The following is a 24662-nucleotide window of genomic DNA, read 5'->3' as shown; positions in this document are numbered from 1 at the left end:
GGGGCCAATCTGCAGCTCCGTGTTTACATGGACACACAGAGCAGCGGGTGCCCCCATAACAAGCTGCTAGGTAAAAGGAATATCTCCTAAGCATGCACTGTTTAGGAGATATTCAGTATCCCTGCAGCTGAAGACGTCACGGTGCATGCGCTCTGAAGGAACCTTCAAGGCTCTTCAGTTCCTTTAAGGCTCTGTGCCATGGCCAAAACATAATCGTGGCTCGGCCAGAGCCTGCTAACCTGGAAGGAAAACCAAGTGAAGATGGAAGCCCTGTCAGCTGTGACAGTGCACCGCTGGAGGGTTTCATTCTAAGGTAAGTCTTTGAGAATGTACTATTACTAGCACATTATGATATTACCTTACAGAGAGACTATATTTAAGTCAACTTTACTACCACTTTAATTAGTGATCAGTGTAAGAAAAAAGATTTGGTTTCCCACCTGGAAACAGCTATTAAATACACAAAACAGCTCAAAAAAACATTTTTGTCCAGAACATATTTTTAGGAAATTGTATATCTTTAAAGGGTTTGTATTGTAATTTAATTTTATTACAGGAGTTCTGTCAGTTTGAGGTTAGGGCTCTGTGCAGGCCAGTCACGTTCCTCCACCCCAAACACGCTCATCCATGTCTTTATGGATCTTGCTTTGTGCACTGGTGCGCAGTCATGTTGGAACAGGAAGGGGTCATCCCCAAACTGTTCACACAAAGTTGGGAGCATGAAATTGTCCAAAATGTCTTAGTATGCTAACGCCTTAAAAGTTCCCTTCAATGGAACTCACGGGCCAAGCCCAATCCCTGAAAAAAAATCCCAAACCATAATCCCCCCTCCACCAAACTTTAAACTTGGCACAATGCAGTCAGGCAAGTCCCATTTAACTGGCAACCGCTAAACCTAGACACATCAATTGGATTTCCAGACAGAGAAGTGTGATTCATCACTCCAGAGAGTTCAGTGCTTTACACCACTGCATCCGACGCTTTGCATTGAACTTGGAGATGTAAGGTTTGGATGCAGCTGCTCGGCCATGAAACACATTCCATGAAGCTCACTACGCACTATTGTTGTTCAAATCTGAAGGCCACACAAACTTTGGAGGTCTTTAGCTATTGATTCTGCGGACAGTTGGCAACTTCTGCGCACTGTCATTTTACATGGCCTACCACTTTGTGGCTGAGTTGCTGTTGTTCCCAGTTGCTTCCACTTAGTTATAATACCACTAACAGTTGACCGTGGCATAATTAGTAGCAAGGACATTTCATGGATGGACTTATTGCACAGGTGGCAACATATCATGGTACAATGCTTGAATTCACTGAGCTCCTGAGAGCGACCCATTCTTTCACAAATGTTTGTAGAAGCAGTCTGCATTCATGGGTGCTAGATTTTATACACCTGTGGCCATGGAGGTGATTGGAACAAGAAACTTCTTAACCACATGCTGTTTCATGCACGCACTAACACTGTTGTCTGCCATCTTGATTAATGGTCTCTGGACTAGCCTGTGACATGTGTGCCACCTATCAGTAATAGAACACACTTGCCACTGCTTGTAGTGCCGCCACGCTAGCATCCCGTTTTATACCTGTAAATATAAAAGTCCCAGTTTGACTTGAACTGAATGTTTACTGTATATATATAGATATATATCGTATTTTTTGCTCCATAAGATGCACTTTTTTCCCCCCAAAAAATAGGAGAAAATGTCTGTGTGTCTTTTGAGCGAATATGGAGTGGCTGGCCCGGTATTCCCGCCGGCGCCGTGTTAGCATACCAGGCCGTCCGCTTGGCTCTAATGTGCAGAAGAACCCGCTCCTCCGTCCTACCTGTTCCTCTGTCCAGCAGTGTCCTGCTTCTATTGGCTGTCTTCTCTCCCTCGCACCAGCATCTTCAGTGTGGGCACCCGGAAGTGACAGCTTGCGGCTTCACATCCGGGTGCCCACTGCGCATGCGCCAGAATCGCTGCGCTTTGTGAATGGCCCCGTAGTCTTGTGAGACCTGTCACGTGTCCCACAAGACTATGGGGAGGGGGGAGGACAACTTTCTGGAAGTAGGAGCGGGTATCTGTCAAATGCGGGTACCTGCCCGCCCCTCCCCAAAGGTCTGGACTCCCTGGTCATCTCCTGTACTATGTCCGCAGTCTCTGGTCATCTCCTGTACTATGTCCGCTGTCTCTGGTCATCTCCTGTACTATGTCTGCAATCTCTGGTCATCTCCTGTAGTACATCTGCAGTCTCTGGTCATCTCCTGTACTGTGTCTGCAGTCTGTGGTCATCTCCTATACTATGTCCACAGTCTGTGGTCATCTCCTGTACTATATCTGCAAGCTCTGGTCATCTCCTGTACTATGTCCGCAGTCTCTGGTCATCTCCTGTAGTATGTCCGCAGTCTCTGGTCATCTCCTGTACTATGTCCGCTGTCTCTGGTCATCTCCCGTACTATATTCACAGTCTCTGGTCATCTCCTGTAGTATGTCCGCAGTCTCTCGTCATCTGTACTATGTCCGTAGTCTCTGGTCATCTGTAGTATGTTAGCAGTCTCTGGTCATCTCCTATACTATGTCCGCAGTCTCTGGTCATCTCCTGTACTATGTCCGCAGTCTCTAGTCATCTCCTGTACTATGTCTGCAGTCTCTGGTCATTTCCTGTACTATGGCTGTAGTCTCTGGTCATTTCCTGTACTATGACTGTAGTCTCTGGTCATCTCCTGTACTATGTCTGCAGTCTCTGGTCATTTCCTGTACTATGACTGTAGTCTCTGGTCATTTCCTGTACTATGTCTGCAGTCCATTGGTTCAGAATTTTTTTTCTTGTTTTCCTCCTCTAAAATCTAGGTGTGTCTTATGGTCAGGTATGTCTTATGGAGCGAAAAATGCAGTATATATAATGAAGGTTTTAGCATTCCACTCACCGCCATGCATTGGTTTCACCCTGAAAATTAAAACAGAAATCTTTTTTCACTCAGGTGTGAAAGCCAGACAGCTCTTTCACAGTCTGCTCACCTCACAGTCATCAGCATTTTTCAGAACAACACCCAACAGGAACTTCCTGTTATTCTATTGCAAATAACCCACCAGTGGCTTCACTAGCTAAATGATTGGCTGGCCATGGAGTCCAACCTCACTCTCCCTGGCCAGGCTCCAGAGCCCATAAAAGACAACATCTTTTCCTGCTTGTCTCAGACAATCTGCTTTTTGATGCCTTTCCTTATTATGAAAATCACAAGCAAATATCTCCCTTCTCATACCAATCCCCAGACCATCTGGGGCTGTTTGTCAAATTATATCCAGGTGCACCGCTAACATATAAATATAAAAACTGCCCCTTGATGCATAGTAATACCGTTCCCTCAATAGGCCTGGAGTTTTTGACATTGCTCAGTGTCTGAACTCTGCAGATAATTATTCACCATGGCTGTGCCCAGACTGCTTATTTAATTACCTTGTGATGGTTATCCAGACAATGACAGGCATAGTGAAAACATGTTAACCAATTAAGTGAATTGTTACATTTCCAAGACTTCTCTCTTGGCATATGTCCGATTTAATTTAACTACCAGGAATATTCTATTGAGATTTACCCTTAATTAACACTTTAAGACTTCCTAAAAAACTGTTCTTTTTTAGATGGAGGATAACGAAGATGTGATATACACACAACAAAATCAATTTAAATACACTGCATCAATGATTTCAAAATGTTCATATTCATGCTTTTCACAACAGCTGCACAACAATATCAAGAACATGCAAAATAACTGATCTAAGCACTTCTCCTCTTTTCTGTAGGGAGAGCTGGCATATCTGTACTGAAAGGGCCCCTTTACATTGATCCACCTGCAGTAAAGAGCATTAATTATGCATTTATTGATTAATGCACAATTACTTGCAACCATATATGTATTTTTGCGCTTTGAAGGGTGCAAAATTTGTGTCCTCTTGTACCGGCCTGCACAGGGTTGGTGGGAAGAGCACCATGTCTGTGGAGATAACCCCTTCAAACATTACATAGCCTTTTTCCCTGCTATATTGACAATTTGATCTTCATTGTAAATCATTCCTTCCATCGTTCAGATATATTTTTATTCGATCCAAATTGATTATGATTCAATGTGTGAATGCAAAGAACCTGTTGGGACTGTAGAGTGGGGACCCTCTCACTCGTGCTGTCTTTGTGTTTTTGATGAGAATGGATCGTCTCTTCAGACACTGGATTGGTTCACTGGATCTGAATCCTTTTTGCCCCCTATTTACATGTTCATTTATTGTGTGTTCATCTGTGAGTCTTCTCTGTTTGGGCCTGGTGCACATCAGTCTCTGGTGAAGCGGGGTGCTCTCTGCCCCGAGACTGAATGAAGTAAGACCCTTGTCTTTAGTATTTCTTTTAGAGAGGTTTAATTGGTCAGCATGAGGATAACAGTAGCGGCTCGTCCTGCTGTGTGATGATGGGACTTGTCATGCCTTTCAAGGAAGTTGTTTTCATGTCCATGAGGAAGGAGAATATGGGAGTTCTGCAGTTTTAAACGTAGGTGTCATATCATGTTTTAATGTCTGTGTGCCCATTTCTATTTTTCTGAGGAGGCAACTCATTTTTAACAATGGTGTTCACACCAGCCCGAGCAGGAAGTGGTGATGGTGCACATTTATTAATTTATATTTATGCCAAGTTCATACTGTTGTACACTAATACTGTACTTCCTAATGATTTCTCACTCATTAGATCATGACAATTGGTCTTTGTATTATTCATGATTGTGTTTTATTATTTACTTACATGGGGGGATATAAAAGACGTCCAGCCTTGACCACCTCACCTCTACGATTAAGCCCAATTGAGGTGAAATGTGTGGCCTAATTCAGAGACTGTGGTTTTGGAGGGCAGCTACCTTGAATAAAGTACTACAGTGTGATTTTACTAGTGCGCACCTCTGCATTCACTTTTTGTTATATACGGTATGTCAAGCTGGACGAGCAGTGAGATCCAGCACCTAAAGCAATATAAGGACCATAGGAGCAGGTCAGCAGAACTTTGTACGGTCCAGCTTTTTTTGGGACTAATGTGTTTATGAGTGTTTAATTTCAATAATTTTTATTGAAGATTTTCAAAAATGTAACAGGAAGAAGACATTTGGTTCAGAATAGATTGTATGCATACAATATAACTTTAATAGAAAGTCACCCCACCTTTTGGCTGGGGTTAGAGTTAGGGTTGCGGCATAAACATCAGAGGTATGCTTGGGGTTAAACTGAACTGTGGGGTGGAGTAGGAAGTACTAAGGGGGTATTGAACAGGGGGAGAATAATAGGGGGGTAGTGGGGAGGGGAGGGCTAATTGTGATGGAGTGGGGAGGGAGTACCAGTCTGAAGTAGATGGGTAGATCAATCATTTGTAATTTATCAGGGTTTTACGGAGCAGTTAGGGTTTTGTAACCAGTTAGACCATAAGGAATTAAACTTGTGTTGGGTGGAATTATTAAGAGCCAGTCTTTTTTCCATTTCGCATTGGAAGTTAAGATCTGAAATTAGCGATTTAAAGGAAGGAGCAGTGGTGGTATTCCATAATCAGGTTATATTTAGTTTTGCTGCAAAGAGTATGTGGATAATGGTGGTATGGGAGGTATATGGGAATTTGTTAATCCCGATGTGTAAGAGCGCGAGTGCCAGATTTGGGGTTATCATTATTTTGGAAACTTCAGCTATTAGTTGTAATACACTATTCCAGAAGGATTTAATGGATTTGCAGGACCATAGTATGTGTAGAGTGGAGCCTGTGTCCCCGCATTGTCGCCAGCAAGAGGGGGAATGGTTTGGGTAGAAAATGACTAGTTTGGTAGGGGTTAGGTACCACTGATGAAGTATTTTCCAGTAGGATTCCCAATGTGAGCTGCAGTGAGAGGATTTGTAGGTGGAGTTAAATGTAGTAATCCATGTATGAGTTGGAATTGTTTCTGCTAGGGTTTTTTCACAATTGGATAGGGAGGTAGATTTTAGAATAAATTGTAGGTCTGTTAAATATTTGTAGAAGGTAGAGATGCCTTTACCTGGGTATTGTGGTCTGGAGAAAAAGGTGTAAGCCGTAGCTGGGATTTTTATGGTATGGGGTATGTTGTTTGTTTGGATGCAGTAGGTGATTCGTAAGTAGGGGAAGTATTCAGTGGTAGGGAGATTAAATGTGGTTTAGAGATATTGAAATGAGAGTAGGGTGTGGCTTTTGTAGAGGCCTGCTATGTGATGTATGTTTCATTTTTCCCATTGGGTTAGATCTAGGGAGGGTGTACTGGAATGTAGTATATCAACTGGGGTATGGAGTTGTTTGGAGTCTGCGTAATCTGTGGATAAGAGATCTTTCCAAGCTTGAAGAGTGGCTTGGATACACGGGTGTTTTAAATGGTAAGTCGTTTGTGATAATGTTGTAGTTAAGAGTAGATGGTGGGGTTTAAGTGGAAGGAAGGGTGAGGTTTCCATTGTGGACCAGGTTTTTTCTCTGGTTGGGTTCCACCAAAAATATATTTGGTCCAGGAGAGTGGCATTCTAGTAGGATTTAAGGTGTGGAAGGCCAGCGCCTCCGTTGGAGGATGGTCTTATTAAGAGATTGGTGGTACATCTAGGTTTTTTGGAATTCCATAAAAATCTGGTATCGATTGAAGTTTGGAGAAGAAGGTATTAGGGACTGGTATGGGGAGTGTGCGGAAAATATAGAGAATTTTTGGTAGGATGAGCATTTTTAATGTCGCCACTCTACCTATTTTAGATAATTCTGAAGTACGAAGGTTGGCAATTTCTTGGGGTATAGTTTCAAGTAATTGTTTGTGATTCAAAGTAAATAATTGGTCTGTTATAGCAGTGAGTTTGATTCCTAAGTATGGGATGTTATTTTTTTCCCAGGTGAAGGGGAATTGTTTAGTAAGGGATAGCTCAGTGAAATATGGCGTGTGGAGGTTTAAGATTGAGGATTTGGGCTCGTTTAGTTCATAGTAGGAGACCATTGTATATTGTTGAAGATGGGTGCGTATTGTTTGAAGGGATTTGGTTGGGTTGGTAATCATCAATATGATGTCGTCTGCAAATAGGCTAATTTTGTGTTCAGTGTTAAGGTGTCTTATGCCAGTGAACATTGGATCGTCTCGAAGTTTAGAGGCTAGGGGTTCAATGAATAATGTAAATATGACAGGAGATAGAGGGCAGCCTTGTCTGGTACCATTGGTAATATCAAAGGGATCTGATAATGTTCCGTCTGTTAATACTCTGGCTGAAGGGAGGGAGTATAGTGATAATATGGCCGTTACCATCCAACCTGTAATGCCAAATTTCTGTAAGGTCATTTGCATAAATAGCCAGTGTATACGGTCGAATGCTTTTTCAGCGTCTAGTGATAAAAGCAATGAGGGTTGTTTGGTGTGTTCTAAGTGATGAATGAGGGATATGAGTCTTCTGGTAGCGTCAGGTGCTTGGCGGCCTGGTATGAATCCTACTTGGTCTGGGTTTATCAGAGTAGGAAGATAGGGTCGTAGTCTGCGTGCTATAATTTTTGCATAGAGTTTGATGTCTGTGTTGAGTAGGGAAATTGGTCTATAATTTTGGACAGATTGTGGATCTTTGCCAGGTTTTGGTATTCTTTTATTATCGATTGTAGCATGTCTTTGGGGAATGTGCCAGTGATGGCTGCATCGTTCCCTTTTAATTGTGTTGAGGAATTGCTGTATGGACGTAGGTGTTGGTTGGATGGTATCATTTTTAAGGTTGTATAGTTGTTTGTAGTAGGTCGCGAAGGCATTGGCTATTTCTTGCGGGTTTGTGGTTAAGGTTTGTGAAGATGGATGATAAACTGAAGATAATTTAGTTTTTAGCCGTCGTTGTTTAATCATTTTGATTAGTAAGGAGTTGGCTTTGTTGCTAAGGGAGTAGAATTTAGTTTTTGTTTTTTGAAGGTTGAGGTCATATTTATAGAATAGGAGGGTTCTAAGTTTGTTTCTGTCATTGGTGAGTTGGGCGGAAGTTACGGAGTTTGGGGATTTTTTGCTTAATTCTTCTTTTGTTTTAATTGAGAGGAGGAGATCGTCGATTTGTTGGTTTCTCTATTTGGAGATACGAGAATTTAGTTGTATAAGGATACTGCTCATATATGACTTATATGCAGACCATAATGTGGGTATCGATATTTCAGGAATCATTTATGTCAAAAAACATATTATGAGCGTCCAATATATTTTTTTTGAGATCCGGGTCCTTCAGTAAGGATGAGTTTAGTCTCCACATACGAGGGATTGAAGAGTGTTGATTGTGATCTAAGGAGATGGAGATTGGAGCATGGTCTGACCAGGTTATGGTACCAATCTCGGAGGATGTGGCGTGTTGCAAAGTCCAGTTGTCTGTGATGAAAAAGTCAATTCTGGAGTAGGAGAGTTGAGATGGGGAATAGTAGGTGTAGTCTTTTTCCGTACTGTGATGGCATCGCCAAATATCGTAGAGATCATTCTTGTGTAGAAAGATGTTAAAAGAGTGTTTGGAGGAGCGTTTGCTAGAAGAAGAGTCCAGGAGTGGGTTGCCGATAATGTTAAAGTCGCCTCCTATGATTAGTCTGTCTTGTTTCTGAGCGGAAATAGTTGAATTGATTTTGTTGTAGAATTGGAGTTGGTTGGGGTTTGGACTATAGATGTCGCCCAGGGTCCATTAATTTTGCATATCAAGATATGGTAGCGGCCTTGTGGGTCTGCAACTTCTGAGATGTAGTGGTATTGGAGAGAGTCTCTTATGGCTGTGATGACGCCATTCTTCTTCTTGGGGCTGGTTGCCATATATAATCGGAGAAAAATGGTGTATGTAAAATTTGGGGATTTTGTCGGTGGCAAAGTGGGATTTTTGAAGGAATAGGACATCAGCTTATAGGGAGCGAGCTTCTTTTTGTAGTAGAGATCTTTTGAACCGTGAGTTAAGGCCACGGACATTCAAGGATGATATTTTAATCATAGTGCTGGATGTAGGTGAGTTGTCCGGAGTAGCAGAGGTGTTTCGTAGGTTGTGTAGAGTGGTGGATTATCTTTTTGTTGTTTTGGAGGAGTTTCCACAGAGAAGAGGTAATGTACTGGATGCGGTCGCTGGTTTGATGAGGATGTTCCATCTTGTAAGTCGTTTTTTTGAGGGAGGAGGGGTTGAGTCAATCGACTGGTGGAGGTAGGAGGGTAAGAGGGTAAAATGAACTTGTTGAAAACACAAGTGGTATGTGTAGCACTTATTGCTAGTGTACAACAGGGGGAATTGAACATACATGACTTATGTGGGAAGTCATGTTGATGAAAAACTTGGGGTTCGGGGATGATTGTAATGGGGCCATCTGCCAGCCATTAGTGATTTATGAATAGATTCCCAGCTTGTTAGGTGGTTGTTGATGTTAAGGACCTTAGGATCCGCACCATTCTGTGTCCATGTGTTGTGGTCGGTTGGAGGTGGATTGGTGGGAGTCCACTGGTATGATGTTCCAGGCAGGGGCGGACTGACCATTTGGGAACTCGGGCAGTGCCCGAGGGCCCGGGTAGGGAGCCCCATGATATGCCCCTGGTACCTTTCATAGGCTTTTTTGGGTGTGGTTTGAGTGTGGGCGAGGACACAGGGGCCCCATGATCCCCTATTGCCTGGGGGCCCCATGAGTTGTCAGTCCACCCCCGGTTCCAGGTTTTCAGGAGGTCGATGCCTGCTTCAAGGGTTTTAATTGTAAAGAGCCTTCCTTGTTGTTTAACAATGAGCTTTGTGGGGAATCCCCATTGGTAGCCAATTCCGTGGTTCTGCAACGCTTTTGTTATGGTGACTAGTTTCTTGCGGTTGAGAAGTGTGGTTTTAGATAGGTCTGCAAATAATTTTATATTCGCTTGATCTGGTGGTATTGATGTAGTGTTTCTCGCAGCTATCATAATTTTTTCTTTCACATGGTAGAAGTGGATGCGTGCCAGGATATCCCTAGGTATTGCGACCGGTAGGAATGACGGTTTTGGTAATCTGTGCGCAAGATCTATAGCGAGCTCTACATCTAATAGGGAAGGAATGAGATTTTTCATGTACTGTTGTAAATATGGTACTATGGCGTCCATATTGATATTTTCTGGGATTCCGCTAAATTTGATATTGTTCCTCCTAGAGCGGTCTTCTAGATTCGCCAATTTGAGGTTAATCTGTTCTATATCGGCTCCATGGTCTGCGTGTGCATCTATTAGGTCGTTGTGTGCTGCGAACATTTCCCCCATTTTATTTTCAATATGGCGGATACGGTGAAACTGTTGTTGTACCGTGGTTGAGATTTGAGATAGTGTTGTCGTCAGGTCGTTATGTAATGTTTGTCGCAGTGAGAGAAGCATACTTTTCATAGATAGTTCAGTGATAGGTTGATCTGAAGCAGGAAAATTTTCTATTAAGGATGGAGTAGAGATAGCAATATTGAGTGCAGAATAGGAAGGCTGAGTAATAGGTGGATTTTCTATGTCCAGCCTAGGTCTGGACTTAGCAGGGCTGCTTGTGGTGGGAGACGGGTGGAGAGGACTCACCAGGGTCTCCAGGTTATAATGATGCTTTGAGCCTGGGGTCTGTGATGTGCTCTGTGCTCCGTTCTTGCTGTGAGGCATCGTGCTATGAGGAGCCGGCACCATCTTGGCTGCAGGGGCTGAGAGCTGGGAAAAAGCTTGTCAGTTTTCCCGGCGTCCCTGGTGATCTGTAGCGACGAGGCATATCCCTGGGGATCTAGTGGTGACTTGCGTCCCCTTATCAGTGTGGGGAGAGGTCCGTGCTGCCGTTAGCTCCGGTGTGTGCTGGGTTATGGCTGGCGGTGAGATGGAGCTCACAGAGCTGTCATCCCGGAACCGGCCGCGCATGCGCCCCCCCCCCCCCCGTTTATGTGTGTTTAAAAGGGTTCTATATGTTATGTGTGAAGAAAAACTTTCTAAAAAGAAATTCTTTTGTTACCTGACATCTAATAGTCTACTTGATTAAACAGTGCAGCTACAATAATTATTTTGTACCACTCCGCTGGGTTAAACTGCACTGCTTTTCCAGGTCGGCTACACTGATCTCATAGGTAAACTGCTCTCATTTGCCAGTTTTTTGAAAGCTGAAAAAACATTATTAAAAAGTCCCCCAAAACAGTTGACTACGGTACCTATGTAGTTTGCTGCATATGATTCAGTAGTTAATTAAATACAATAATAACTGGCAGCAGGCCCAGGGCATCTTGTCCTCAGAGTTCATTCATTCAGAAGAAATCAGATAAACAGAAGCTTTGTTCTTGTTTTTATTAAAGCAATAAGGTCCAAGGAACCCCTTTACCAGGTCTGGAATTGGAGAGATTTTTTTCACTTACAGTTTAAAAAAAATAAGATCATGACAAAAAACTGTGGGTACAAATCCAGCACTCACATATTCTGCAGTAGCATTGTGAAGTTCAAAAAGTTCATGTACTAGTTCACTATGTAAAGGTAAATCAAGAGAGGTGCCTTTTTGTATTACTGTGTAGTCAAAACATGCTAATGCGTGGGATAGTGTATAGCAGTATGGAAAAATGAAGTGGTCCCAGTATGTATAAATATTTTTTTTATATATCCTGTGGTTTACACATTAATTTAGTATATAAAACAGCAAATGTGTGTATGGACCATCAGTGGTATTTGAGAACACTTTAGGAAGATAGCACTAAACTATGTAGTGAGCCAAATGACTATTTTTCAATGTCATGTTCCAAAATAACTTTTATGTACTTTCCTAAACGTTATGCCAGCTCATTTGCTTGAATCCTTGAATGCAAAATGTCATGAAGATAGTGGTTAGAAACAATTTATGTTTTTAATGTTGGGACAGTGTGATAAAATATGTGTCTTTGTAGTGCATATGATGTGTATAAACTAAATGACACTTCTATATGGTGGATGTGAGTGTCAACACATATAGGTTTGCTCATTGCAGGATGTACTTTAGATCCTGAATGCTCCATACAAGGTAAAATCATGGACAGTCAAAAAAATCTGACTTCTATGAAAAATCATGGAAGGTCCATGAAAATAAAATTATTCTTTCTACTGCAATGTAACATGCATTCCAAGAAACTCAACATATGAGTAAAGAGAAGTAAAGTCATTTCAGTTAGAAGCAGTAAAAACAAATGTAAGGATAGGGTTGGTGAAAGAGACCTGTATCCAGACCATGGAAACATTGATTGCTGCCCCAGTGGTAATGACTGGACATAAGTACCCTGAAGCTGGTTGTGTGCCTCTCAAAATATTAGAGTTTTGGGACTCTAGAGCTATTACACTGTGGTGTGAACTGGCCTGAGAGCCGTCCCTGCCCCCCCCCCCCCACCTTGGTGTGAAGGAGCCCTTACTCTGTGTACCAAAATATAGTCACAGAAGTTTGCCACCTGGGTTCCTCACAAGCACCATTTCCAATTAAGGGGCCATTAATCCAGCTGCTACTCATTTGCCAGCACTGGACAGTCTCTGACAGTCCTCTTGTGCCGACTTTACTCCTCTTCAGGATCCTGAGAGGATCCCATCACTGGACAGCTAATAGGACGTTTCCAAGTCACACATGCAGTGACATAGACCCCCAAACAAAAGAGAAGCAAAGATGCAACCATGGCGTGAAGTAAGTAAAAAGTCCTTTCAAAGCCTGCGACTGGGCTTTAAGCTTGCTATGCATGCTGTCACATCCTGTTTTTTGTGAATCAATTAAGTTGCTAGGGCTGCTGGGTTTAAATTTTGTTCCTATTTTCAAGACCAAAATACTTTTTAAAAGATAACAACATCATGAGCTATTCCAAGCCTTTTCCACACTTTTTTCTTCCTGTCATTCTGGTACAGATTAATCTTAGTTTTATCTGTCCAAAGAATGCTTTTCCCGAACTGGTCTGGCTTTTTCAGATGTTTTTTGGCAGTCTAATTTGGCTTTTCTATTCCTCAGGCTTATGAATGGTTTGCACGTTGTGGTGAACCCTCTGTATTTGCTCTCGTGAAGTCTTCACTTGATTGTAGACTTTTACAATTATACACCCACCTCCTGGAGAGTGTCCTTCACTTGTCAGGATGTTGAGAATGGGTTTTTCTTTACCATAGACAGGATCCTGCAATCATCCACCATTGTTGTCTTCCATGGATGTCGATGCCTTTTTATGTTGCTGAGCTCACCAGTGCGTTCTTCTTTCCTCAGAATGTACCAAATTGTTGATTTGGTCACTCCTAATGTTGCTTTTATCTCTTTGATGGATTTGTTTAGTTTTTGAAGCATTACAATGGCCTGTTTCACTTGCATGGACAGCTCCTTTGAAGGCATGATGTAGGTTCACAGCAATAGATTCCAAATGCAAATACCACACTTAGAATCAACTCCAGACCTTTTACCTGCTTACTTGATGAATAAATAATGAAGGCGTAGCTCACACCTGGCCATGAAACAGCGTTTCATTCAATTGTCCAATTACTTTTGGTCCTTTGAAAAAGGGGGGATGACTACTCTTAAAAGCTGTAATTCCTAAACCCTTCCTCCAATTTGGATGTATGTACCCTCAAATTAAACCTGAGAGTGTGCACTTTCAGCCCATATCCATTATATAACTATAGCTTGAATATGTTTTGGTAAATACCTGAAAAAACTAAAATTGTACCTTTGTCAAAATCTATATGGACCTAACTGTATATAAAACCACGCTTCCATTGGAAGTGTGTGTGACCTCGTATCTTGTTACGAACAGCAACGGCCACCTTTTAGCACACCCAGTCCTATACCTACTATTGTACATGCTTGTAAGGGTCTGTGGACCCAGTTTTAAAATATGAGTAGCTTTCCACTTGTTTTATATTTAATAAATGGGAACGTTTTACACTATGGGAAGTCCCTTATCACTTATATTTTGAGTGCTTAACTGACTGGAATGCGATCCGAAAGGAGCCATAGGCGAGGTGATACTGAAGAGATCTATCAATGTAAAGCGCATGGGACCTAGAGGTTTAACCTGAGGTGAGCGTGCACAGCAGCTAGAGGAGGAGCACTATGATAGTTTAATTTTGAAGATCACTGGTGGACTGTTTTTAGTTTGGAGAAGTTTTTCACTAGGAGACTATTTTGCATTTATCCTACAGATATATTTATTCATGTTTTGCACTATTTAAATTGACCATTATGTGTTGTTTGTGAGCACTCCACCGAGTGTTTACCAGTAATATCACTACTTGATGTTTTTCACTGGTATTTATTTTAATTGTATTTATGTATAATCACAATACTTGCGCTCAGATAATAGGTGAAAATAAATGCAAATGAACACAAAAATATACAAGGTAAATGATGACACTGTCAACATCCAAGCAACCAGATCCTACAACAATCGGTAAAGATGCAAGAACAGCACCCATGTGGATAGAGTGGAGGGAAAATGTATGTTGTTTCAGGGGATGATAAATCCTATTTCTCAAAGACAGAGCAGGGGTGAATGTGTGTATGTCTCTGAAGGAGGAGAGGAAATGGCAATGTGTAACTTCTGGAGCAGGTAAGCTGTGAAAGAAAATTCCACTGACTTGCATTCCCCAAAAGGAGAGTGAGAGAAAGCGGATGAGCTAGCTTAACCAATTAAGGACCACCCACAGCCTTTTAACTGTGGCCAGGCTCATGTGCATGTGCATGATCCTGCATTTCCAGGTAGAGGGTGCATGCCTGAGCCCAACCCCCTCCCAACTCTGTGCTGTCATTCGGTACAGCACAAGTCGGTCAGCAGGACCCTGCAAAGCAGAGAGGAAACATCCACATCAATTAATAAAAGCAGCACATATTACACACATTACACATTGTTAGGCACACAGTTACTACTTTGACTGCCCCAAGATGTTAACCCCTTCCCAGTCAGTGTCAGTAGTACAGTGTGCAGTATTAGCACTGATCACTGTAATGTCATTCATGATGTCAGGGTCAGTTAGTCAGCTAATGTTGCTCCCAGTCAGCGTAGGTTAGCATCAGGATACACGTTGGCCTACATTTATGAAGAAATCTGATTTTTTTTTGTTTTTTTTGTATTGATGTTTTATAACAGAAAGTAGAAAATATTGTTTTGTTTTTTTTTTGTCAAAATGTTTGGTCTTTTTTCATTTACAGGTGAAACTCGAAAAATTAGAATATCGTGCAAAAGTTCATTTATTTCAGTAATGCAACTTAAAAGGTGAAACTAATATATGAGATAGACTCATTACATGCAAAGCAAGATAGTTCAAGACGTGATTTGTCATACTTGTGATGATTATGGTTTACAGCTCATGAAAATCCCAAATCCACAATCTCAGAAAATTAGAATATTACATGCAATCAATAAAACAAGGATTGCACATAGAACAATATCGGACCTCTGAAAAGTATAAGCATGCATATGTACTCAGTACTTGGTTTGGGCCCCTTTTGCAGCAATTACTGCCTCAATGCGGCGTGGCATGGAAGCTATCAGCCTGTGGCACTGCTGAGGTGTTATGGAAGACCAGGATGCTTCAGTAACGGCCTTCAGCTCTTCAGCATTGTTCGGTCTCATGTCTCTCATCTTTCTCTTGGCAATGCTCCATAGATTCTCTATGGAGTTCAGGTCAGGCGAGTTTGCTGGCCAATCAAGCACAGTAATCCCACGGTCATTGAACCAGGTTTTGGTGCTTTTGGCAGTGTGGGCAGGTGCCAAGTCCTGCTGGAAAATGAAGTCAGCATCCCCATAAAGCTCGTCTGTGGAAGGAAGCATGAAGTGCTCCAAAATCTCCTGGTAGACGGCTGCGTTGACCCTGGACTTAATGAAGCACAGTGGACCAACACTAGCAGATGACATGGCTCCCCAAATCAACACAGACTGGAAAGTTCACACTGGACTTCTAGCATCTTGCAGTATGTGCCTCTCCATTCTTCCTCCATACTCTGGGTTCTTGGTTTCCAAATGAGATGCAAAAGTTGCTCTCATCAGAAAAGAGGACTTTGGACCACTGAGCAACAGACCAGGTCTGTTTCTTTAGCCCAGGTAAGACGCTTCTGCCACTGTTTGTTGTTCAGGAGCGGCTTGACAAGAGGAATATGACATTTGAAGCCCATGTCCAGGATCCATCTGTGTGTTGTGGCTCTTGATGCACTGACTCCAACCTCAATCCACTCCTTGTGAAAATCCCCAACACTTTTGAATGGCCTTTTCCTGACAATCCTCTCCAGGCTGCAGTCATCCCTGCTGCTTGTGCACCTTTTTCTTCCACACTTTTCACTTCCACATAACTTTCTATTAATGTGCTTTGATACAGCACTTTGGGAACATCCAACTTCTTTTGAAATTACCTTTTGAGGCTTTCCCTCCTTATGGAGGGTGTCAATGATGGTTTTCTGCACAACTGTCAGGTCAGCAGTCTTTCCCATGATTGTGATTCCTACTGAACCAGACTGAGAGACCATTTAAAGGCTCAGAAACCCTTTGAAGGTGTTATGGCTTAATTAGCTAGTTAGAGTGGGACACTTTGAGCCTAGAATATTGCACCTTTTCACAATATTCTAATTTTCTGAGATTGTGGATTTGGGGTTTTCATGAGCTGTAAGCCATAATCATCACAATTATGACAAATCACGGCTTGAACTATCTTGCTTTGCATGTAACGAGTCTATCTCATATATTAGTTTCACCTTTTAAGTTGCATTACTGAAATAAATGAACTTTTGCACGATATTCTAATTTTTCGAGTTTCACCTGTATATAATAAAATAATAATAAGCCCAGTGGTGAACAAATGCAACCAAAAGAACGCTTATTTTGTGTGAAAAAAATAATACAAATTTCATTTGCGTACAGTGTTGTGTGACCACACAGTTGCCAGTTAAAGTACCACAGTGCTGAATAGCAAAACAAATGCCCTGGTCATGAAACGGGTAAAATCTTCCAATGCTTAAGTGGTTAATCAGTAAGCTAGGAACTGAAGAATACACTGTATGGCATTATAAAATAAAGAACATATTTAGATAACATCAGAGTTTAACTCAATTATGAACTTGATATGTCAGCAAGTGCATGATTCCAATTTATTTTGTAGTCTGGCACAGAAAACGAGTCTCTGTGCCATTGCTTCAAGTGTCCGTTTTGACATTGTTCTGGCTCAAAAAATATGTGGTTCCTAATACTGAAAGCTACAAATATGTAAAGCTCAACATGCTGTAAGGCAAGAAGAATGCCAGCCATCGGTTTGAGTCTTCCCCAACCATAGATTGTTGGATTAGGATTTATGTGCACTAATGTACTTCCCAGTTGTCTCAAGCAGGCAAATGTCCACTATCTCAGTATAGCTGCATTTTTTTAAAATTGGGCAGTGTTATTAAAGTGTTTCTAAAGGCAATTTTTAAAAAATTTAAATAATAGAAATGTTACACTCACCTGCTGTATACAATGGTATTGCACAGAGCAGCCCTTGAATTCCTCTTCTGGGTTCTCCCATTGGCACTCTTGGATCCCCCTTTTCTGTGTCGGCCCCCATAGAAAGCTGCTTGCTATGGCAGTAGACATGCAGGTTTGCTCTTGAGTCTGTTTGTGTGTGTCCATTGACGCTCACAGCCTGACATGGCCCCACCTCCTGCTCTCTGCTCACAGGATTTGACTGACAGCAGCAGGAGCCAATGGCTCATGCTGCTTTCTCATCCTCCTGTGGGAAGAGGACGACAGAAGAAATGACTTACAAACGGCACAGTGCTGGATCGACACAGGACTCAAATAAGTGTTTAGGGTAAAGATAGACGCATCAAGCAACAGGCAAAATGTCTTTTACTTTAGTGCAAGGAATGCATTATGGTAAAAAAAAAAGTTTTAGCTTTAGAACCACTTTAAAGTAGATCTAAACCCTAACTGGATGATATTCAATTTGCTTAAGCAAGGAATCTAGTTAAACATTTTTTTTCCCATGCAGTGGAGCTGTGCCTTCACTGCATGGGTTAAGTGCTTGTTTTGTCTAGGGGCTGAGGGTAAAGCTGTACTTACCCATTCCTCTGATTCTCTTGAAAACCGCTTTCCTCCTCTTCCAGCAGTGGACTGTTCCTGCCATCCTCACATCCGGAGCTGGGCTATGCGTGTGATGACGTCAGAAACAGCTAGTGTGCAGGGGGGGCAGGAGCAGCGGGGACCGGTCTTGAGCTTGGAGGAACGACAGGTTAGGTAAGTATATCGTTACTTTCTGAGCCCCTAGACAGAAAAGAGCATTTAACCCATGCAGTGTGGGCATATCCCCACTGCATGGGAAAATAAAAAAAACTTTCCTGGATTTCTTCTTTAAGCATAGTGTATCATAAACATTTGTTTTTTGACCATTCACTTTGATGCTGTGGAAAATCATGCAGGACTTTAAGATTATACACTGCTCAAAAAAAATAAAGGAACATTTTGAAAACACATCAGATCTCAATGGGGAAAAATATCATGCTGGATATCTGTACTGATATGGACTGGGTAATGTGTTAGGAACATAAGGATGTCCCATCATTGATGGAAATGAAAATTATCAATTCACTTTGACTGAATTCAAAGACACCCCTAAAATCAAAAAGAAAAAATAATGCAACAGGCTAGTCCATTTTGCTGAAATTTCATTGCAGCAACTCAGTGGTACTCAGTAGTTTGTATGGCCCCCACGTGCTTGTATGCATGCCTGACAATGTCGGGGCATGCTCCTAATGAGACCACGGATGGTTTCCTGGGGTATTTCCTCCCAAATATGCACCAGGGCATCACTGAGCTCCTGGACAGTCTGAGGTGCAACTTGTCGTAGGATAGACTGAAACATAATATCCCAGAGGCCGGGCATTGTTGTGCACAAGGAGGAACCCAGGACCCACTGCACCAGCATAGGGTCTGACAATAGGTCTAAGGATTTCATCCGGATACCTAATGGCAGTCAGGGTGCCATTGTCTAGCCTGTAGAGGTTTGTGTGTCACTCCATGGATATGCCTCCCCAGACCATCACTGACCCACCACCAAAACGGTCATGCTGAACAATGTTACAGGCAGCATAACTTTCTCTATGGCTTCTCCGGTCCCTTTCATGTCTGTCACATGTGCTCAGAGTGAACCTGCTCTCTTCTGTGAAAAGCACAGGGCGCCAATGGCAGACCTGCCAACTCTGGTTTTCAGTGGCAAATGCCACGGACCTGCCAACTCTGGTTTTCAGTGGCAAATGCCAATCGAGCTCTGTGGTTCGGGGCAGTGAGTACGGGGCCCACTAGAGGATGTCAGGCCCTCAGGCCACCCTCATGAAGTCTGTTTCTGATTGTTTGGTCAGAGACATTCACACCAGTGGCCTGCTGGAGGTCATTTTGTAGGGCTCTGGCTCTGCTGATGGGTTAAGGACCTTCTACGGCCCTGTCCAGCTCTCCTAGAGTAACTGCCTGTCTCCTGGAATCTCCTCCATGCTCGAGACTGTGCTGGGTGACACAGCAAACCTTCTGGCAATGGCACGTATTGATGTGCTATCGTGGAAGAGTTGGACTGCCTGCGCAACCTCTGTAGCGTCCAGGTATCACCTCATGCTACCAGCAGTGTCACTGACCTTAGCCATCATGTGCACCTGTTGTTAATTTCATTAACACCAAAGCAACTGAAACTGATTAACAACCCCCTCTGCTACTTAACTGACCAGATCAATATCCCAGGAGTTTAATTGACTTAATGCTATACTCTGATTAAAAGTGTTCCTTTAATTTTTTTAAACAGTGTAGTATATTTATATCAGATTATCTGACCTAATGAAGTTGTAATTTCATTGTTTATGGTAAGTGGTGGAACCATTCTTTTATGCAAGTATAACCGTGAATAGTGGTACAAATTTTATTATCAGAGATTTATCACTGTGGAGTTACTGAACATAAGATGTTTTACTGATTCCACTCACTAGATATCATCAGGTGTAAGATCAAAGGTGTCCTGATTCAGTGGGAAAATGCAACTCTACATATTTACAGGACATATGCTGTATACTGTGCAGAGCTTTTCAGACATCAAACACAATATGAACCATTCACCCTTCAGTTTGCCATAGCCTTTAAGCAAATATGCTTTAAATATACATTAGAAGCAGTACACACCTAGCAGCTTTTAACCAAGAAAATGGGAGCTTTAGTCATTTGTTTAGATAGGTTACATAGCAACCGTACAGTTTTGTTGTTCGTATGTGACTTTTACATACTGGAGTTCTGTTGTTTACCAGGAATGCAGGTTAATCAATTAACACTTAGCTTTAATCATTTCATTAATTTTAATCATGTGAAAACAAAGATTTTTTTTTTAAATTTTGGATAACATTGGGACAGGCTAGAACCACTACAAAGCTTTTTTATGTCTGTGACTATGTTGGGGTGATTTGAACTTATTCCCTGGTACAGGAAATAAATGCAATTCTCTCTAAAGGGTCTCAGACTCCCAAATATACATTCCGAGTATACTTTTTATATAGCACAGTTTGGGTTTATAAATGTTTAACCCACTGTATTAATTTATTTTGTTATATTGCTTTGTGGGTTATTTTCCCCTCAGGTTCTATGCGGGTCCATGTCACTAGAACAGGAAGTGAAGTGAAATCTCTGCAATGGGGACACAGCAATAAAACCGTGAAAGAGATTTTAACTCTGCCTCACTGTATCAAAAAAGGATTGGGTAGACGTCAACTTTAAAATAAAATTGGACAAAGAAGTCTAATGTCTGTTCTGGCACTTTTGGGCTCAGCTGGCAAATAATTGTGTTTCTATATGTGTATGGAATATATGAAAAGTTTTAATAAATAATGTGTGCGTATTGCATATGTATGAACAAATAATGCTTAGAGACAATAACGGTGGTGTTCTAGGGCTTACTAAAGTATAATATTATAACCATAATACAATTTACCTAGGTTTCATTTATATCATTTAATGAGATGTTAAAACAATTCTTTAGGCATTTGTTTGGCCTCAGCTGTTTAATCTGCCTCTCTATTCACAACGTCCTCTGATTTCCTGCATTCTGACCTGTCCTTGTGCAAATATTTATTGAATCTATAGGAAATGATAGCCTTGTGTTGTAAACGACTTGCCCGTGTCCTTAGTGGCATGTTTGCTTCTGTTAAATTAAGATATTTTAGACTGGATGATGAGCAAGATTAATGATGCCCTTAGCTCCAGTCATGACTTCCATTGCATGCAAGGTGTTTTGAGAATTTTAATTATCCAACTGTCAATATTGTGAAAGGGCTGTAAAACCTAACCTCTACATTCTAAGCTGATGAAAATGTACTTAAAAGTGACTTTTAACCTATCTATATTAATACTTTTATATGTCTTTTTTTAGGATATTCCAATCTTGTAGAGCAGAAGACTGCACAATGAAAGGCGGAATGCTTTTATTGGAGAAGGAAGAGAATAGTACAGAGGATGTTAAAGTGGAAATGCATACGTGGCTATACATCCCAGGACAGACCACTCCTTACAACGAAATGGCTCCCAAACCTGAGCTGATTGACATTACCAAATTTATCAGTGTCCAGATCATTTTAATCTTAGCATACAGTTCGATCATTCTGTTGGGTGTGGTAGGCAATGCTCTTGTAATCTATGTAGTTATTAAGTTCAAAACCATGCGTACTGTCACAAACTACTTTATCGTCAACCTGGCTATGTCAGACTTAATGGTGAACACGCTATGTCTCCCATTCACATTGGTCTACACTTTATTGGATGAGTGGAAGTTTGGAATTGTATTGTGCCATTTGGTGACCTACGCTCAAGGCCTTGCTGTTCAAGTATCCACTGTCACACTCATGGTGATTGCTCTTGACAGACATCGATGCATTGTGTATCATTTAGAAAGCAAAATCTCTACAAAAATTTGCTTTATGATAATTGGCATCACGTGGGCTTGTAGTGCTGCACTTGCTAGTCCGCTCGCCATTTTTAAGGAATATTCCCTTATTGTTATTTCACCAGATTTTAAGATTCAAGTTTGTGCAGAAAAGTGGCCAGGAGGACAGCTAAATTACAGCACCATTTACAGCATATCGATGTTGTTGATTCAGTACATTTTACCTTTAGCTATTATATCATATGCCTATATTAGAATATGGACTAAACTGAAGAACCATGTCAGTCCAGGGGGAGGAAATGATCATTATCACCAAAGAAGACGTAAGACAACCAAAATGTTGGTCACGGTGGTAGTAGTGTTTGCTGTATGCTGGCTGCCATTCCATGCCTTTCAACTAGCAAGTGACATTGACAGCAAGGTTTTGGACTTAAATGAATACAAACTAATTTATACAATATTTCATGTAATTGCCATGTGTTCTACATTTGCCAACCCAATCCTTTATGGGTGGATGAACAATAATTATAGAACAGCTTTCCTTACAGCTTTCAAATGTGAGCAGAGGATGGATTCTATACACCCTGAGGTTTCCGTAGCCTTTCAAGCCAAGAAGAAGCAGTTACAAGTCAAAGAAGTCAATGGTCCAAATTGCAATTATGCGACTTCTTGCACACATGCAACCAATGTATAATGCTACAGCGGACTAATGCAAATACATTTATAAAGAAACAATCAACTATAATTCAAAGACTAAAATTAAATCTGATGAAGTTAAAATTCAAATTCATTGACAATAGTTGTGAGAGAAACTATTGATGAGATACAAACACAGACTTGTGCCGTTTCTTTACACTAAAGTCTTTAGGAATATATGTGTGCTGGGATGTTGAAGTATCATGAATTTCAGAAAGAAAAATTACTGTGTTGCTTTAATTCTAAAACCTTTTTAAAAGACAAAAAACAACCCAAAAACAGGAATTTCATACCCAAATGACCTTTATATTGTGCCTCTGAAATACAGCAATGCTTATCAAATGGATAATTATAATGTCAGGCATACCTGAGACAAAACATCTACTTTGTCCAAATGCCACCCTTGGAAGTTGGACAAATTGCTCAATAATAATACACCTCTGAGCATACTTTCATCGGATTAGATCAATTAGGATCAGCTATGCTGCCTGAGTCAACATTTACTGAGCAAGCTTGGCTGGTAGTTTATTTTCAGAAACAGTGCCATGTGTAGCACTATGCTTTTAAAGAAAAGCTCCACTTTTGCTCATATATCATTGCCACTAAACTTTTCATCAATTAATGTTATCAAAAATGACCTTTAATGTCCAGCCGCAGCTGTGGTGTGCTGTGGTTTTTCAAAGTTCCCAAAAATTAAAATATTGCTTCTTTGCATAATGGCAGACTGGAAGCATTCTGTACACTTTATGAATACAACCCTGTACACTGCTCTTATTACAACAGTAAGTGTGCTCAGGTGACTTTAATAAAAACGCAGAAAAGTTTGAGTCTGCAAGATAGATAGTTTATTAAAATCCTTAAAATGTAAAGAATTCCCCTGGCAGTTATTTTTTTTTTCTTAGCAAAAGTGAAGTCTCACTTTAAAGGCATTTGCTTACTGGAGAACAACTTGTGTGGTCATATAGTAAGCAGGGGCGGACTGACCATCTGGAAACTCGGGAACTGCCCGAGGGCCCGAAGTCAGTAGGTGGGGCCCATGAGATGCCCCTAGTACCTTTTTCATAGGCTTTTTTGAGTTTGGACAAGGACACAGGGGCCCCATGATCCCCTATTGCCCGGGGGCCCCATGAGTTGTCAGTCTTTCCCTGATAGTGAGTGACATCATGTATCATCATGGCATACAAAATTACATTTTTCTGTTACAATGACCTAAAAATGAGCTGCAAGGCCCGTGGACAGTTTAACTGGCCACTCATTGAAATATTTTTGGATAATATAATTTTTGGATAATATAACAATAGCTTGTTTTTTACAGTCTTATACTATTCTATGCTACCTTGCCCACTAGTGCCTAAATTGCTAGTATAAGTATTCTTATGAAAACAAATATGTGCGTTTATCCTCCTTACTAATACAAGTTCTTATGAAATGGTTTGGTATACCCATAGCTAGATAGCATCAGCGATGTCAACAATGCCATTAACTAAATCTAGAAGACATATCAGTCAGAACTATATTGGACTTTTAAGATGAAGAAGGCCAAAAAATAGTACCCCTTCACCTATAAGTACTTGCATGACACTGATGGACATTGAATTGTTCTATACCTATGAACCTGGTGGAGGTACATGCTTCTTCGAGAAACAGAGTAGATTTGAAATCTGTTGCCATTTAAAAGCAGGTAAAATAACCATCCCTGCAAAAGGCAAACTGTTAAAAGGGGCTATTTATCTATTCCTAAAATACAAAACAAGAATTCCTTCTGTGTTGCCAATTCCCTAAAACAAAACTGGGTGGCTGCTAACACCTGCCTATATTACCAATAGTGGCAGAAAAAAATGAATGAGAAAATGGATGCTGCGCTACACAAAAACACTAGGGAAAAATAAACCCTATAAATAATAAATTAATTTAATATTATAATAAGTGACAAAGAAAGTGCAAATGAATAGAAAAGGGACATAAAATGAACTGGTGATACAATAGGTGAGCAATAAATATTAGGTGGAAAAAATAAATCGCATAACTAATCGTGACCCAATCAGTAAACAATAAATGATGAATGATAATAAATCACATAACATGTGCATAAACCATGTGAAAACAATGTGAAAAAAACAATGCTGTTGTACAC

General features: G+C 41.1%; 1 protein-coding gene across 2 annotated transcripts in view; it reads left to right on the top strand.

The window, feature by feature from the left end:
• NPY2R (neuropeptide Y receptor Y2) overlaps window positions 1-24442 on the top strand; it is a 75811-nt gene extending 51369 nt beyond the window's left edge. For both annotated transcript variants that reach the window (XM_089670424.1, XM_089670422.1), the window contains exon 2: window positions 21323-24442. In XM_089670424.1, the coding sequence (XP_089526550.1) occupies window positions 21357-22526 (1170 nt within the window). In that variant the 5' untranslated portion in view covers window positions 21323-21356 and the 3' untranslated portion in view covers window positions 22527-24442. The remainder of the gene's footprint in view (window positions 1-21322) is intronic.
• Window positions 24443-24662: the final 220 nt, after the last annotated feature.

This window comes from Staurois parvus, unplaced genomic scaffold, assembly GCF_062004578.1.
Source record: "Staurois parvus isolate SC_StPar_1 unplaced genomic scaffold, SC_StPar_1.0 ptg000090l, whole genome shotgun sequence".
Lineage (NCBI taxonomy): Eukaryota > Metazoa > Chordata > Amphibia > Anura > Ranidae > Staurois > Staurois parvus.
Note: the sequence above shows the minus strand (reverse complement) of the source record. Positions and strands in the feature narration are given on the sequence as shown.